Here is a 14,605-nt window from a genome sequence, read left to right on the forward strand (position 1 = left end):
ACGATTCGTTAGATGGCGCGCAGGGCGGGAAGGAACGGTAGGTTTCGGTAAAGATACGCCGGGAAGAAACTCGAATTTTCGGCCGAGATAGGAAGAAAAAATTATTTTATACTCTTGCAATTATTAACTAAATAAAAATTGATTTATTCACTTTTGATTCAGTAAATTTACAATTTCTTGTTTGTATATGTAATTAGAAGATATTTCTATACATAAATATATTATATTTTCAATTAAATAAACACAATTTAAATATTTCGCAAAATTATATATAATGAAAAAAGTATTAAAAGGTAAAGACTTTGTAGCACAAATTTCTCTCAAAACATGAGAAAATTCTTTTATATAAAATCAATCTGGATAAATCAATTAATTCAATATGAATCGCTTTAAATTTCTAAGATTTCAGGACAAAATGTATTTCATTTTCAAAAAAATACTGGAATCTTCAACCAGTCTTGAGTTTATAAGCTAAAAAGATGAATATTTTAGAAAGCAGTTAATTTTTGAGCCCGGAAAGATGAATTTTTAAACAAAAAAGATACTTTTCAACCTAGAGAAATGAATTTTCAACAAAAAGTTAAATTAAAAAAAGGTAATTGATCTTTAATACGAAAATTAATTTTACAAATAAATGGTCAAATATACCAACAATAAAGATTAAATACCAAAAATAGTGGCATAAAAAAATCGTTGAATTTTCAAGCCTATATATGAAGTTTTTATAAAATAGTTGAATTCTTAACCCTAAAAGTAGAATTTTTAACGAAATGGTCAAATTTTTGAACAAATAATAACATTTGTGACCAAAAAGAAGTATTTTTAACCAAATAGATCAATTTTCTACAAGAAAATAAATTTGTAACTAAAATAATCAATCTTCAACAAAAAGACAAATGAATTTTGAACAAAGTAATTTAATTTATACCAAAACAGTTAAATTTTTCACCCAAAAAGATGAATTAACAAAAAAGTACATATATTTTCAACCATAAATGAAATATTAAAAATTTTAATTAAAAAAAGAAATTTTGAATCAAAAATATATTTTTCAACAAAATAGATAAATGTTCATCCAAAAAGATGACTGATAACTTCAAAGATTCTTTAAATTCTTGAAATACTTAGAAATTCCCTCTCTTTAAAATTACTTGAAAGTTTTAATAATTCCCTTAAATCTTTAAAATCCTATAAAATGCCTTCAAATTAATGAAATCTACTACACATTTTTTTAAATCCTAAAATTTCATACAATTTTTTCAATCTTTGGAAATACTTTAAAATATTTAAAAACTTCTTAAAATCTCTGAAATTCCTCAATCCTTTGAAATAAATTAAAATGTTATAAAATCCCGTGATATTCCTGAAATCTTACAAAATTTATTAAAATACTTTGAGAGCTTTTAAAATCCCTTAAAAAATTTAAATCTTTGGAAATTCCTTGACAAATTTTTAATTCTTTGAACATGCCTTGAAATTATTTTAAATAACATAAAATATTTCAAATCTTTTGAAATTCAACAAAATCCTTTTAGAATTTTTAAAATTCTTGAAAATTTCTAGCGGTTTTTTAAAAATATCTTTAAATCTTTTTTAAAAATCCTTTGGAATACCTTTATATTATTAAAATAACCAAAAAAATTCCTTACAATCCTTTAAAATTCCCTAAAATATTAAAAACTAATTTTTTTTAAATCCCTTGAAACTTTCTAATGTTCTTAAAAATTCCGTGAAAATTTTTAAATTACCCTAAAATCTTTTAAATTCTTTAAAATTATTAAAAACCATTTAAAAAATTTTTAATCTTTTAAAGTCCCTTAAATTTTATTAAAGCTGTTGAAAATTACTTCGATCTTTTAAGATACCCCGAAATATTTTAAATCCTTTTATAATATTTCACATCCTTTAAAATAAACAAATAAAATAAAACTTTTAAAATTCTTTCAAATCCCTTTATATTGAATTCACTCAAAAATTCCTTGACATCTTTTAAAATATCTTTGAATTTTTAAAATTATTTAAAATTCCTGGAAATAACTTAAAATTCAGCGAAATTCTTTAATTCTATTGAATTAATATCTTCCTAAATTCTGTGAAAACCAATGAAATGTTTTTAACTTTCTTAAAATCATTCAAACACTTGAGAATTCTTTAAAAAAATTTTAACCTCGTGAAATTACATTGGAATCTTTTAAAATACCTTAAAATATTAAAAATCCTTCGGAATCTTTTAAAATCCCTCAACATTTTTTTTAATTCAAAAATTCCTTGAAATAATAAATACCCTTAAATCTTTTAAAATTTTTGAAATACCTCCAAATTTTGAAATCTATTGCAAGTTTCTTGGAATTCTATAATTTTATAAATTACATTTTTTTCTAAATAATAATAATAATAATAATTTTCATCAAAAAAAATTAATTTTTAACTAAATCAGTAATATTTAACTAAAAAGATTATTTTTCAACCAACAAGATTAATTTCTACCAAAATGTGTGTATTTTAAACAAAAAAAGATTATTTTCCTACCAAAAATTGAATAAGAAGTTAAATTTCTAGATAAAAAAAAATATTTAACCAAAGAAATGAATTTTAAACTAAGATGATGGAATACTCAATCGGAACAGTTACATTTTCAGTATAAAATAAAATAAGTTTCCAACAAAAAAAACTAATTTAAAAAAAAAACAGTTATACTTTCTACCAAAGAGGTGAATTTTTAAAAAACCCAAAATAGTTCAATTTTAAACCAAAAAGATTAATTTTAAACCAAGAAGCCGAATTATCGACAAAGAACATACGTCTTGAACCATAACTGGAATATTTAAATTGTATGTTGAAAAAAAATTTAATTCCAAATAAATGAAAACTTATTTTCAACAAAATAGTTCCTATAAAAGGACGAATTTTCGATGAAATAATTTAATTTTTAACGTAAATAATGAATTTTCAACCAAAAAAATTAATGTTTAACAAAGTAATTCAACTTTGGATCAAAATAGTTTAATTTTTAATCTAAGAGGAATCATTAACAAAGTAGGTAAATAAACATAAAGAGAAAAGACCAATTTCTATCCAAAAATATAATAGTTATATTTTTATTCGAAAAATTAATTATCAAGAAAAATCAAACAAATTTAAACAAAGATTAATTTTCTACCAAAAAAATGCATTTTTTGACAACGTAGTTGAACTTTCAACTAAGTAATTCAATTTTCAAACAAAAAATGAATTTTCAACAAAATAGTTCAATCTTCAAGCAAAATAGATCATTTTTCAACTCCACTGTTACTTTATCAACCAAAAAAATTAATTTTTTACAAAAAAAGAGATGAATTTTGAACAAAATAATATAGTAAACCAAACATAGTTGAATTTTCTCATTGGTTCTATTGATTTATTTTCCATTTAAACGAAACCCCCAAAAAAGGGGGAAAAGAAAGCAGGAAATGTTTTTTTTTCGCCAACTTTATCTCAATTTTTTTTATAAAAAACGGATTTATCACAATTTGTTCGTTTACTCCTTATCTATAATCTAATGCATAATATTTTAGTACTAACCATGCTTTCGTCGATAGGATACGTAGTTTTGTCAGGAAATATGCAAGTAGAAAGACAAGACACAACTTTAATTACGTTTTTTTCATGGGAAATTTGCAGAACATTGTCATTAATTTGCAAATTCTTCCTCTGTAATAAAATACTAGGTATAATACTATTTTTTCAACAATATTATTTAAGATCCAGGCCTCACAGTCCTTATAAGATAAAATACAGGGCCCTAAGGATACTTTATGTCATCCTCATAGGGTACTTTTTTGGGCTCAAAGGGTAAAATTTGAATAAATTTAGATGAACTTAAGATAAATGAGATGAATTCGACGAAATTTATAAAAAAAATCAACGTGAATTTAAAAGAATTCAAATAAATTGAAAACAATTTAAAAATATGTAAAAATAACTTAATTCAATTCAGTAACTTTGAAATGAGCCCAGAAATAATGAAGAGAATTTAAGCGAATTTGATGAAATGCCTAATAATTCAAAATAAGATGTACTTCTGGATCAATTAGAGTGACTTAACCCTTAAAGTGCATTGTGGGTGTTAAACACCCCAAGCAATTTTCAAACTCTTATAAACTATACTTAATTCGAAAGAAATGAGTATGTGTCGCCATCTAGCTTTAGTTGGGAGACACTAATTACAAGTAAAGTTGTTTAGCATACTGCGACAAGCGTCATTCTAATAGTAGCAGCTGCTAAAACTAGAAGTAAAAAATCGTGGGGTTTCAAACACCCAGTGAGAACTTAGTGCGTAAAAAAGTAATTTTGGAGCAATTTTTTTTTATTATATTGATTTTTTGTTTACTTTCTAACGTAAGTATATCATATGAAGTGAAATGATTTTTTTTCGATTACTTCATACTTTTTTCTTTGTAGATGACTTATAACTTAGGGCAGCGCGTCATGCGAGAGCAAACTGTGGACGCGTTAAATAAAATATAATTTTTAAAATACAGTTATGTATATATGTCTCTTTTTTCAATTTCTTGTATTTTTATATTATATTATATGGGAAAGTTCCTCAATTTTTATAATAATAAATCGATTTAAAAGCAAAAAATGTGATTCATCATTTTGTCATGAAATTGAACTTTCAACTGTGCAAATAAATATCTTTTTTTTAAAGAACTCATATTGCAATATTTTTTTATGAAAGTACACTATTTCAAAAGTATAGTCATAAATTTTCAGGTTAAAATAATTAAAATTGCGTAAGTTATGACTTTTTAAGTGAAAAAAAAAACATTTTTTCACTTTTGTTCAATATCTTTTAAAACAAAGTTCAAATAAATAAATTGCTATAAAATCATCTTGACTCTATAAAAGATACTTTAAACTATATCGGATAATTTTATTGTGACAAAATATTTCATAGGGGTTGAACAATACATGATTAAATACGCTGGGGTTTTAAACACCCACGATGCACTTTACCGTAATTTTTACCATGTATGCACTTTGAGGGTTAAATATTTTTTAAAAATCAAAGTAAATGAAAGAAATCAGTCAAGTGAGTTAAAAAGAATTCAAAGATATGAAAAAATAAATTGAATTGAGTAAGTTTGGAATGATTTTTGAAACTTAAAGAGAATTTAACATAATTTGATGAAATACCTAAGAATTTAGAGTAAGTTTAAAATACATCAAGATGAATTTCAAAAATACTTTTTAAAAAGTGCATTGTATTGACTAAGGCTGAGGAAATTTAGAAAAATTGAAAAGAATTTAAAAGAATTCAGGATCAATATATAAGAATTCAGGGTGAATTCATATGAATTGCAAAAAAAATGGAAAATTTCTTGAAATCTTTGAATTCCTACGAAATCCCTCACGATGATAATTTCTAAAATCCTGAAAAATTTATTAAAATACCTTAAAAGCTTTTTAAAAAGACCCTTAAAATCATTGAAATTCTCGGAAATTTGATCAAATCCCTTGGAATCTTAAAAAATATCCTATAAACTTACAGCTCCTGTAAAATCTTTTGATGTCTTTCGAAATTCTAAGAAAATCTTTAAAACCGCATGCAATTTTTTTTAAATCCCTTACAATGTATTGAAATCCTTGAAAATTTCTTGAAATTATTTAAATCTCTTGAGAATGCCTTGAGATCTTTTAAAATTTCCCAAAATATATCAAATCCTTTGAAATCCCATTAATCTTCTAAAATTATTAAAAAATTAAAAGTAATCTTTTAAAATATCCTAAAATATTGCAAATCCTTTAAAACCTTTTAAAATCCTTTCAGATTTTTGAAAAACCTTGAAAATGTCAAGGTACATACTTAAAAAAATATTTCAAATCCTTTAGTAATTTTATCAATTGATTATTAGGATAAATTGAATAAAAACGTTTAAAAATTCAGAATAATCCATTGAATTAAGCAAATTTAGAAGAATTTGAGTGAATTACAAAAATTTAAAAGGATTTCGAAGAATTAAAAGAATTCAGAATGAATGGAATTCAAGGCTGAATTTCAGAAAATAATTTGAAATATCTTTACATGTGTGAAACCCTGAGAATATCATACTTTTTTGAATAAATTTTTTAAAATTTACTAAAATATTATTAAATCGCGTGAAATTTTATCAATTCTGGTGATATTTCTTAAAATCCTGGACAAATGATTAAAATACCTTAAGAGCTTTTAAAAAAACCCTTAAAATCATTGAAATCCTCGGAAATTTGATCAAATCCTTTGGAATCTTTTGAAATATCCTATAACCTTACAGTTCCTGTAAAATTGTTTCATATCTTCCGAAATTCTAAGAAATTCTTTGAAACCGCATGCAAATTTGCCTAAATCCCTTAAAATGATTAAAAACCTTGAAAATCTGTTGAAATTATTTAAATCTCTTGAGAATGCCTTGAGATGCTTTTTTAATTTACCGAAATATTTCAAATCCTTTGAAATCCCATTAACTTACTGAAATCAATCAAAACTTTTTTTTAATCTTTTAAAATCCTTTTAGGTTTTTTAAACCTCTCGAAAATGCCAAGGTACTTGGAAAAATAATTTAAAATATTTCTAATCCTTTAATCATTTTCTCAATTGCTTCTTAGGATAAATTAAATTAATACGTTGAAAAAAAAGTCAGATAAATTATAAGGAATTTAAGGATGAATTCTAAAAAAAAAAAAAACAGTTTGAAATCTCTTTAAATCTTTGAAACCCTCAGAAATATCTTACTTTTTTAAAATAAATTCTTGAAAATTAAATGAAATATCATTAAATCGTGTGAGATTTGATGAAATCTGATGTTTCCTAAAATCCAGGATAATTTATTAAAATACCTTAAGAGCTTAAAAAAAAATCCTTAGTATCGTCAAAATCCTCGAAAACCTTATAAAATTCCTTGAAATCTTTAAAAATATCTTATAACCTTACAGTTCCTGTAAAATCGTTCCATATATTCCGAAATTTTACGAAATTCTTTAAAACCGCATACAAAGTTTTCTAAATCCCTTAAAATGATTAAAATCTTTGAAAATCTCTTGGAGTTATTTAAATCTCTTGAGAAGGCCTTGGGATTTTTTTTTAATTTCCAGGAGTATTTCTAATTCTTTGAAATATTTTTAGATTTTTTAAAGCTCTCGAAAGTGTCAAGGTACTTGAAAAAATAATTTAAATCATTTTAAATCCTTTAATCATTTTATCAATTGATTCTGAGGATAAATTAAATTAAAACGGTATAAACAGTATGATAAATTATCAAGAATTCATGAGTGAACTAGAAAAAAAAGTTTGAAATCTCTTTAAATCTTGAACCCCTAAGAAATATCTTACTTTTTAAAAATAAATTCTTTAAAATTAACTAAAATATCATTAAATCCTGTGAAAATCTATGAAATCTGATATTTCTTAAAACCCTGGACAATTTATTAAAATAGCTTGAGAGCTTTAAAAACGCTTAAAATTATTTAAATCCACGGAAACCTTATAAACTCCTTTCGAATATTTAGAAATATCCTATACACTTACAGTTCCTGTATAATCGTTCCATATCTTGAAAAAATTCTACGAAATTCTTTAAAACCGCGTGCAAATTTTTCTAAATCCCTTGTAATTATTAAAATTCTTGAAAATCTTTTGAAATTATTTAAATCTCTTGAGAAGGCCTTGGGATTTTTTTTTTAATTTCCAGGAATATTTCTAATCCTTTGAAATTCCATTAAATTACTCAAATCAATTTAAACGTTTTAGAAGTGTTTGCAATCCTTTTCGATTTTTTAAAGCTATCGAAAATTCCAAGGAACTTGAAAAAATAATTTTAAATATTTCAAATCCTTCAATAATTTTATCAATTGATTCTTAGGATAAATTAAATTAAAACGTTAAAAACCTCAGATAAATTATAAAGAATTCGAGGGTGAACTCCAAAAAAAAAGGTTCCTAAAATCCAGGACAATTTGTTAAAATACCTTAAGAGCTTTAAAAAAATCCTTAATATCGTCAAAATCCTCGAAAACCTTATAAAATCCCTTGGAAACTTTAAAAATATCTTCTAACCTTACAGTTTCTGTAAAATCGTTCCATATCTTCCGAAATTTTACGAAATTCTTTAAAACCGCATGCAAATTTTTTTAAATCCTTAATCTTTAAATCTTGTAAAATTCTATGAAACTTAACGATATTTCCTAAAATCATAAGCAATTTATTAAAATACCTAGAAAGCTTTATTAAAAAACCTTAAAAATCATTGAAATCCTCGGAAATTTGAAAAAAATCCCTTGAAATCTTTAAAAATTGCCTATAAACTTACAGTTCTTGTAAAATCGTTCCTTATCTTGAGAACATTCAACGAAACTTTTTAAAACCGCATGCAAATTTGTTTAAATCCCTAAAAATGAGTAAAATCCTTGAAAATCTCTTGAAATAATTTAAATCTCTTGAGAATGCCTTGGGATCTTTTAAAATTTCCTGAAATATTTCAAATCCTTTGAAATCCCATTAAATTACTGAAATCAACGGAAAAAAATTTTTTAATCTTTTAAAACACTTTTATTTAAATAATAAAGAATTCAAGGATTAACTCCAAAAAAAAATTTTTAATCTTTGAAACCCTCAGAAATATCTTACATCTTTTTCATCTTATATCTTATATCTTTTTTTAATTTTAAAATTAAATTTTTTTTAAAGTTTATAAATAAAATACACACACACACATATATATATATATATATATAAATATATACAATCCGCTGCAGATGTGTTTACGTAAATGCCAACAAAATGAAAAAACTTCGGGTGCGAATTCGCACCAGTATACCCTTTGAGGCTTAAAACAGGAAAGTGATATTTTATATAATATATATTTTAATATTATTGCTTTTTATGCCATTTTAGAAGTTTTGTGATTCGATTCCCAATGGAGTGAACGAGTAGGATCTTTTTTCCAGAAATAATTTAAATCTTTTTTTAAAATAAATTCTTTAAAATTCACTAAAATATAATTAAATCGCATTAAATTCTATAAAATCTGAAAAATATTTCCTAAAATCTTAATTTATTACAAGCTTTACAAATTCCTTTAAAATCATTGAAATTCTCGGAAACCTTATGAAATACAGTGAAATCTTTTAAAACGTATAGGTGGTGTGAAATTGTTCTATATATTTCGAAAGTCTTTATACGAACATATATAAATCACTTGAAAGTATTGAAATCTATTAAACATTTTTAGTAATTTTTTAAGATTTCCTAAAACATTAAAAATCCTTTGAAACCCTACAAAATACCTCAATTCTCGTGGAAAAAGTCTTTGAAATCCATTAAGATATTATAAAATCTCGTAAAAATTCTATGACGATATTTCCTAAAATCATGAAAACTTTATTAAAATACTTTGAAAGATATCAAAATCCCTTAAAATCCTAGGAATAATAGGGAATTTTATAAAAATCGTGTAAAATCCTTTCATATCTCCCGAAATTCTAGAAAAAATTTTATTCTAAAACATGTCAAACGCTTTAAAATCCCTTCTCATTAATGAAATTGGGCAAAAAAATTCATAGAATATTTTTAAATTCCTGAAAATATTTCAAATTAAAAGCTTTTGAAAATAAATTAGAAGTTTTAAAAATACCCTAAAATCTTAAAGATTCGCTTTCAAAATAATCTGAAATATTTTAAAAGAATTCAAAACAATTCAGAAATAGGTATTTTATTTTTTCATTTAAAAATGTGCTTAATAAGTGATTACAGAATTCCCCTAATTTTTTGTATTTTTTGTTCAAAATGCCTGACTCTTGGAAATTTGCTATTATAAATTTTTTTAAGTTCTGCTATGGGCTGCAAATGGGGGATATCGGTTCGGGTCTGTGAGGCCTGATTAGATCTTTAATTTTAAATTATTGAGATTAAATTTAAGATTTGATATTATTAAGATTAATAATAAATTTTAATTACCAAAAAATCCAGATTGTACTTCATATTATAAAACAAACCACCAACTATCGCAGCCAAGTGAATCACATGAGTGGGTTTGTATTTTTCAAATAGTTCTTCGGTGCTTACTTTATCACTGAAATAATTTAAAAATTTAATTTAATTTTTGATTATTTTTAGGATGTCTAATCAAATCCATAGAAAAAAAATTTCTTGACAATAATAGATTTTCCAGGCATCTCTAGATTTTCAAGGCATAATTTTTTTTAATTGTGCCAAGAATTTATAATTTTCAAAAGAATGGGCCCTACGCCCCCTTTAAGCATTAAATAAATAAACAAAATAATTAAATTCTTAACAAAATAGTTGAATATTTAACCAAATAACAAAAAAAGAATCTGCGAAAAAATAAGTAAAACTTCAACCAATTAGTTGAATTTTTGACAGCAACAAAATGAAATTTTAAACAAAAGGTTGAATTTTCATTATAAAAAGATATATTTTCACCAAAAAAGATTAAATTCAAAAACCAAGGACAACTTTTTAACCAAGAAGATTAATTTTCCAGCAAAAAATACGAATTTACAACAAAATACATGATTTTTAAACAAATAGTTAAATTTTCCACTAAATGGAAAAGATAAATTATTAGTTAAAAAATTAATTTAAAAAAGAAAGGAATTCTCAGCAAAATGATCCAATTTTTCAACTAAAGAGGCGAATTTTCAACAAATAAATATTTTTAAGTCAAGGCAGAAAAAGAAATTCTTCCAAATTGTTGAACTTCTAAGCCATAATGTGGAAATTAAAAAAAAAAAATTAGTTATCAACAAAAAAATATCAATTTTCAACTAAAAAATATACATTTTCAACCAAATAGTTCAACTTTCCACCAAACAGATAAATTTTCCATTAAAACGATGAACCTCTAACTGGAATAGTTAAATTTTAACTTGAAAAATTAATTTTTAACAACAAAGAAACGAACTTTTAGCTAGAGATGAATTTTCAACTAAATCGATAAATAACAAAAAAGTTAATTTTCAACGCAAAAATGACCAAAAATGAGAAAACTTAAAATGAAGAAGATTAGTTTTCTACCAAAAAATACAAATTTTCAACTAAAATTTGGACAGTCATATTTTTAGTTTAAAAAAATTAATTTAAAAAAATTCAACCAGAGATAAACCTTTAACAAAATTTTTTAACAAGGTAGTTCAGTTTTTACCCAAGTAGTTCAATTTTCAACCAAAAAATATCAATTTTTAAAGAATAATGTTATAGTAGATTCTTCAACTAAGAAATATTTTACTTTTAAATCCAAAAATGATGAAATTTCTACTAAAACATCAATTTTTAAACAACAAAAAACTAATTTCCAAAAAAAAAGTTTATTTTGCAGCTAAGAAAGATTTCAGTTAAATTTTTCACGCCAAAATAAAAATATTAAAAAGGAAAACAGTAATTTTCTACAAAAATCCCAACTTAAAAAATTTATGTTATATCAAAAACTCGTCATTTGGCTTGAAAAGTAAACAATTTGGTACAAAATTAAACTGTAGAAAATTAGTTTTTTTTTTTAAACAGAAATTTAATTAAAAATCAATTGAAAATTCAGCTACTTAGTTATAAAATTTTAAAAGCGAAAAGAATATGAAATAAAAATTACTCAAATCAAATTTGGACTAACATCACATCCATTATTCGAACTATTTAGTTGAAAAAAATTGTTGAAAATGCGTCTTTTTTCGAGAAAATAAATTTTTCTTATAAAAGATCAAGTTGCCACATTGTTGAGAATCCATCTTTATTGGTTGAATCAAAATTGTTCTTCTTTAATTTAAATCAAAATATTTTTTTTAAATATCAACTATTGCATTTTTCGTCGAAAAATGATCTTTTTAGTTTAAAAAAATTCCTTGATTGAAAGTTGAACTTATATAATTAACTTTAGTTGAATTTTTTTTTTTTGTAAAACATTAATTTCTTTTGATTAAAAATTGGACTATTTTGTCGAAAATTCAACTTCTTTTTATATAGAAAATTCGGCTTCTTGTCTTGAAAATTCAACAACATTTGGTATAAATTTTAACTATTTCCTACAAAATTAAACTGCTTTGTAAAAAATTATTTTTATTATTTTTTTTATTGAACTTTAATTCTCATCTATGAAAATTTAACTACTATTTTTTTGGTTCAAAATTGATCTATTTTTATTTAATAAATCAACTATTCAGGTGAAAAAATTTCACAATGAAAAAATATAAACTAAAAAGTAATCAATTTAAATATGGACAAAGATCAAATCAATTGTTCAGAGTATTTAGTTGAATATTTATGAAATTTTTTAAACATTCGCCTTTTTTTGTAGAAAATTAATCTTTTTGATTGAAATTTCAATTACTTAGTAAAAATTTTATGTATTTATTAACAAATTCATCTTTCTTGGTAGAAAATCAACTTTATTTGGATGACATTTTTTATCATAATTGAACAGTGATTTTTTAAATTGAAACTTGAACTAATAAATTTTCTTGAGAAAATTAAACTATTTTGCAGAAAAATAGTTTTTTTTATTGAAAATTAATTCTGCTCGATGAAAATTTTAATATTGCACTTTTGGTTCAAAATTGATCTTTTTTTTATTTACAAATTCAACCATTTAGTTTTCAAAATTTAGAAACGAAAAATAAAAATTGGGTTTAAAATTCAACTATTTAATTAAAAGTTTATGTATTTTGTTGAAAATTGTACTTTTTCGATAGAAAATTGGTCTGTCTGATTTGAAAATTGTGCCTTTTGTGCAATTTTTTTCGAAATATTAGAAAAATAGTGTCATTGTTTAAAAAAAGTGTAGAATACTCTTAACAGTGAGACAAGCCCGAGGCCTGATTTCGTAGCACAAAAAAAAATACATACCATAAATCTGCATCCTTTGAACTGACAAAAATCCATTTTTCGTTTGGACAATTCTCATTTTTGATGACTGATTCAATTGCTTTACCAACAAGACCGGTTCCACCGGTGACCAGTATAACTTTTTTATTTTCCGACATACTTTACTTTGACTCTTGTCAAAAACTTTCCTTTATTTGCAATTATTTATTTACTATCTTTATTATATGTTTAAAAAATCGAAATTTTATCTTTTGGCACGACAAATATAATCATAAAGACCAATAATTATAACCTCAAAATTATTACAAATCACTATTTCAGAGATTTACACGCTTAAAATCACTTGGAAATATCAAGCTTAAGAAATTAAAATATTCCAAACTAAATACGTAAAGTTATTTTGTATTTTAGGCTCTATACTTTTTGAATTCTGAGGAAAAATATAAATGCCAATTTGTTGACAAGACACAGATTGTTAGAAAACAGCGAGTAGCACGCATGCGCACGACAGATGACACGTGATTATTTCGAGGGAAATTTTAAAATTAAACAATACAGTAATTGTTTAGGATGGCCACAAGACTTCATTCCCAAAATTCCCTGACTTTTCTCTAACTAATTTTCATTTTCCCTGACCTTTATTATTCAAAAATCAAAATTCTAATCTTGTAACGCTTTTAATATAGAATCGTTGAAATATCATACTACATGTTATCCTTTAATATCTTATTAGCACCGTCAATTAAATAAATAATTAAATAATACCAAATCGTTGAACTTTCATAAAAAAAAGATTAATTTTCTACGAAAACATGCGATTTTTTAACTAAATATATGAATTTTTAATCAAACAGTAGAATTTTCAACTAAAAAAGATCAGTTTTTAACTAAAAATGGAATAGTTCAATTTTTAGTTTAAACATTTAAACAATATTAATTTATTCTCTACAAAAAAGTACCTTTTCAACCATTCTTTAAACACATAGTTGAATTTTTAACAAAAAAATGAACAATAAATTTTCAGTTAAAAAGTGAATTAATTTTTAACTAAAAACATTAATTTTCAATCAAGAAGATTAATTTCTACCAAAAAATATGACTTTGACAAAAAAAAACGATAAGTTAATTACCAAAAATTTAATAGTTAAATTAACTTTTAAAATAAAATTAATATTCAACGATCGCGATTAATTTTCAACTAAAATGATGAATTTTTAACTAAAACACTTAAATATTTAAATAAAATGATAAATCTTTAATCGGAATAGTTGAATTTTGAAACAAAAAGATAAATTTTCAACCGAGAAAATTAAGTTTGACGAAAAAAGACGTCATTCTCAACCTAAAATATCATTTACAACCAAAAATCGAATAGTTAAAGTTTTCAGTTAAAAAAAATTAATGTTTAACTAAGAAGATAAATTTTGAACTGCAATGAAGGAATATTAAACCGGCATGGTAGAATTCGTAAAATTATCAGTCAAAAAAATAAATTTCAAACCATAAAAAAGAGAATTATCAACAAAATAGTTCAATACAGTAATATAAAGCTCATTTTAAAAATGAAGAATCATTGTTCAATTTTATGTTGCAATTAAAAGAAAAATTAAGCGCGTTTTCGGAAAAATTCCCTTAATTAAAAAAAAAAATCCCTTAGATTTTTTTCGAGATTTTTCCAAGTATTGCAAAAATTTCAGATTTTCTAGGTTTTTCAGTCAAAGTAGACGAAAAAAAAATGTATCATGGAATTCAAAT

General features: G+C 23.5%; 1 protein-coding gene across 1 annotated transcript in view; it reads right to left on the reverse strand.

The window, feature by feature from the left end:
* LOC117175933 (probable GDP-L-fucose synthase) overlaps positions 1-13,339 on the reverse strand; it is a 24,546-nt gene extending 11,207 nt beyond the window's left edge. The window contains exons 1-3 of the mRNA XM_033365784.1: positions 12,872-13,339; positions 9,974-10,088; positions 3,562-3,690 (exon numbers count right to left, since the gene is read on the reverse strand). Coding sequence (XP_033221675.1) covers positions 3,562-3,690; positions 9,974-10,088; positions 12,872-13,008 — 381 coding nt within the window. The 5' untranslated portion in view covers positions 13,009-13,339. The remainder of the gene's footprint in view (positions 1-3,561; positions 3,691-9,973; positions 10,089-12,871) is intronic.
* Positions 13,340-14,605: the final 1,266 nt, after the last annotated feature.

This window comes from Belonocnema kinseyi, chromosome 7 (assembly GCF_010883055.1).
Source record: "Belonocnema kinseyi isolate 2016_QV_RU_SX_M_011 chromosome 7, B_treatae_v1, whole genome shotgun sequence".
Lineage (NCBI taxonomy): Eukaryota > Metazoa > Arthropoda > Insecta > Hymenoptera > Cynipidae > Belonocnema > Belonocnema kinseyi.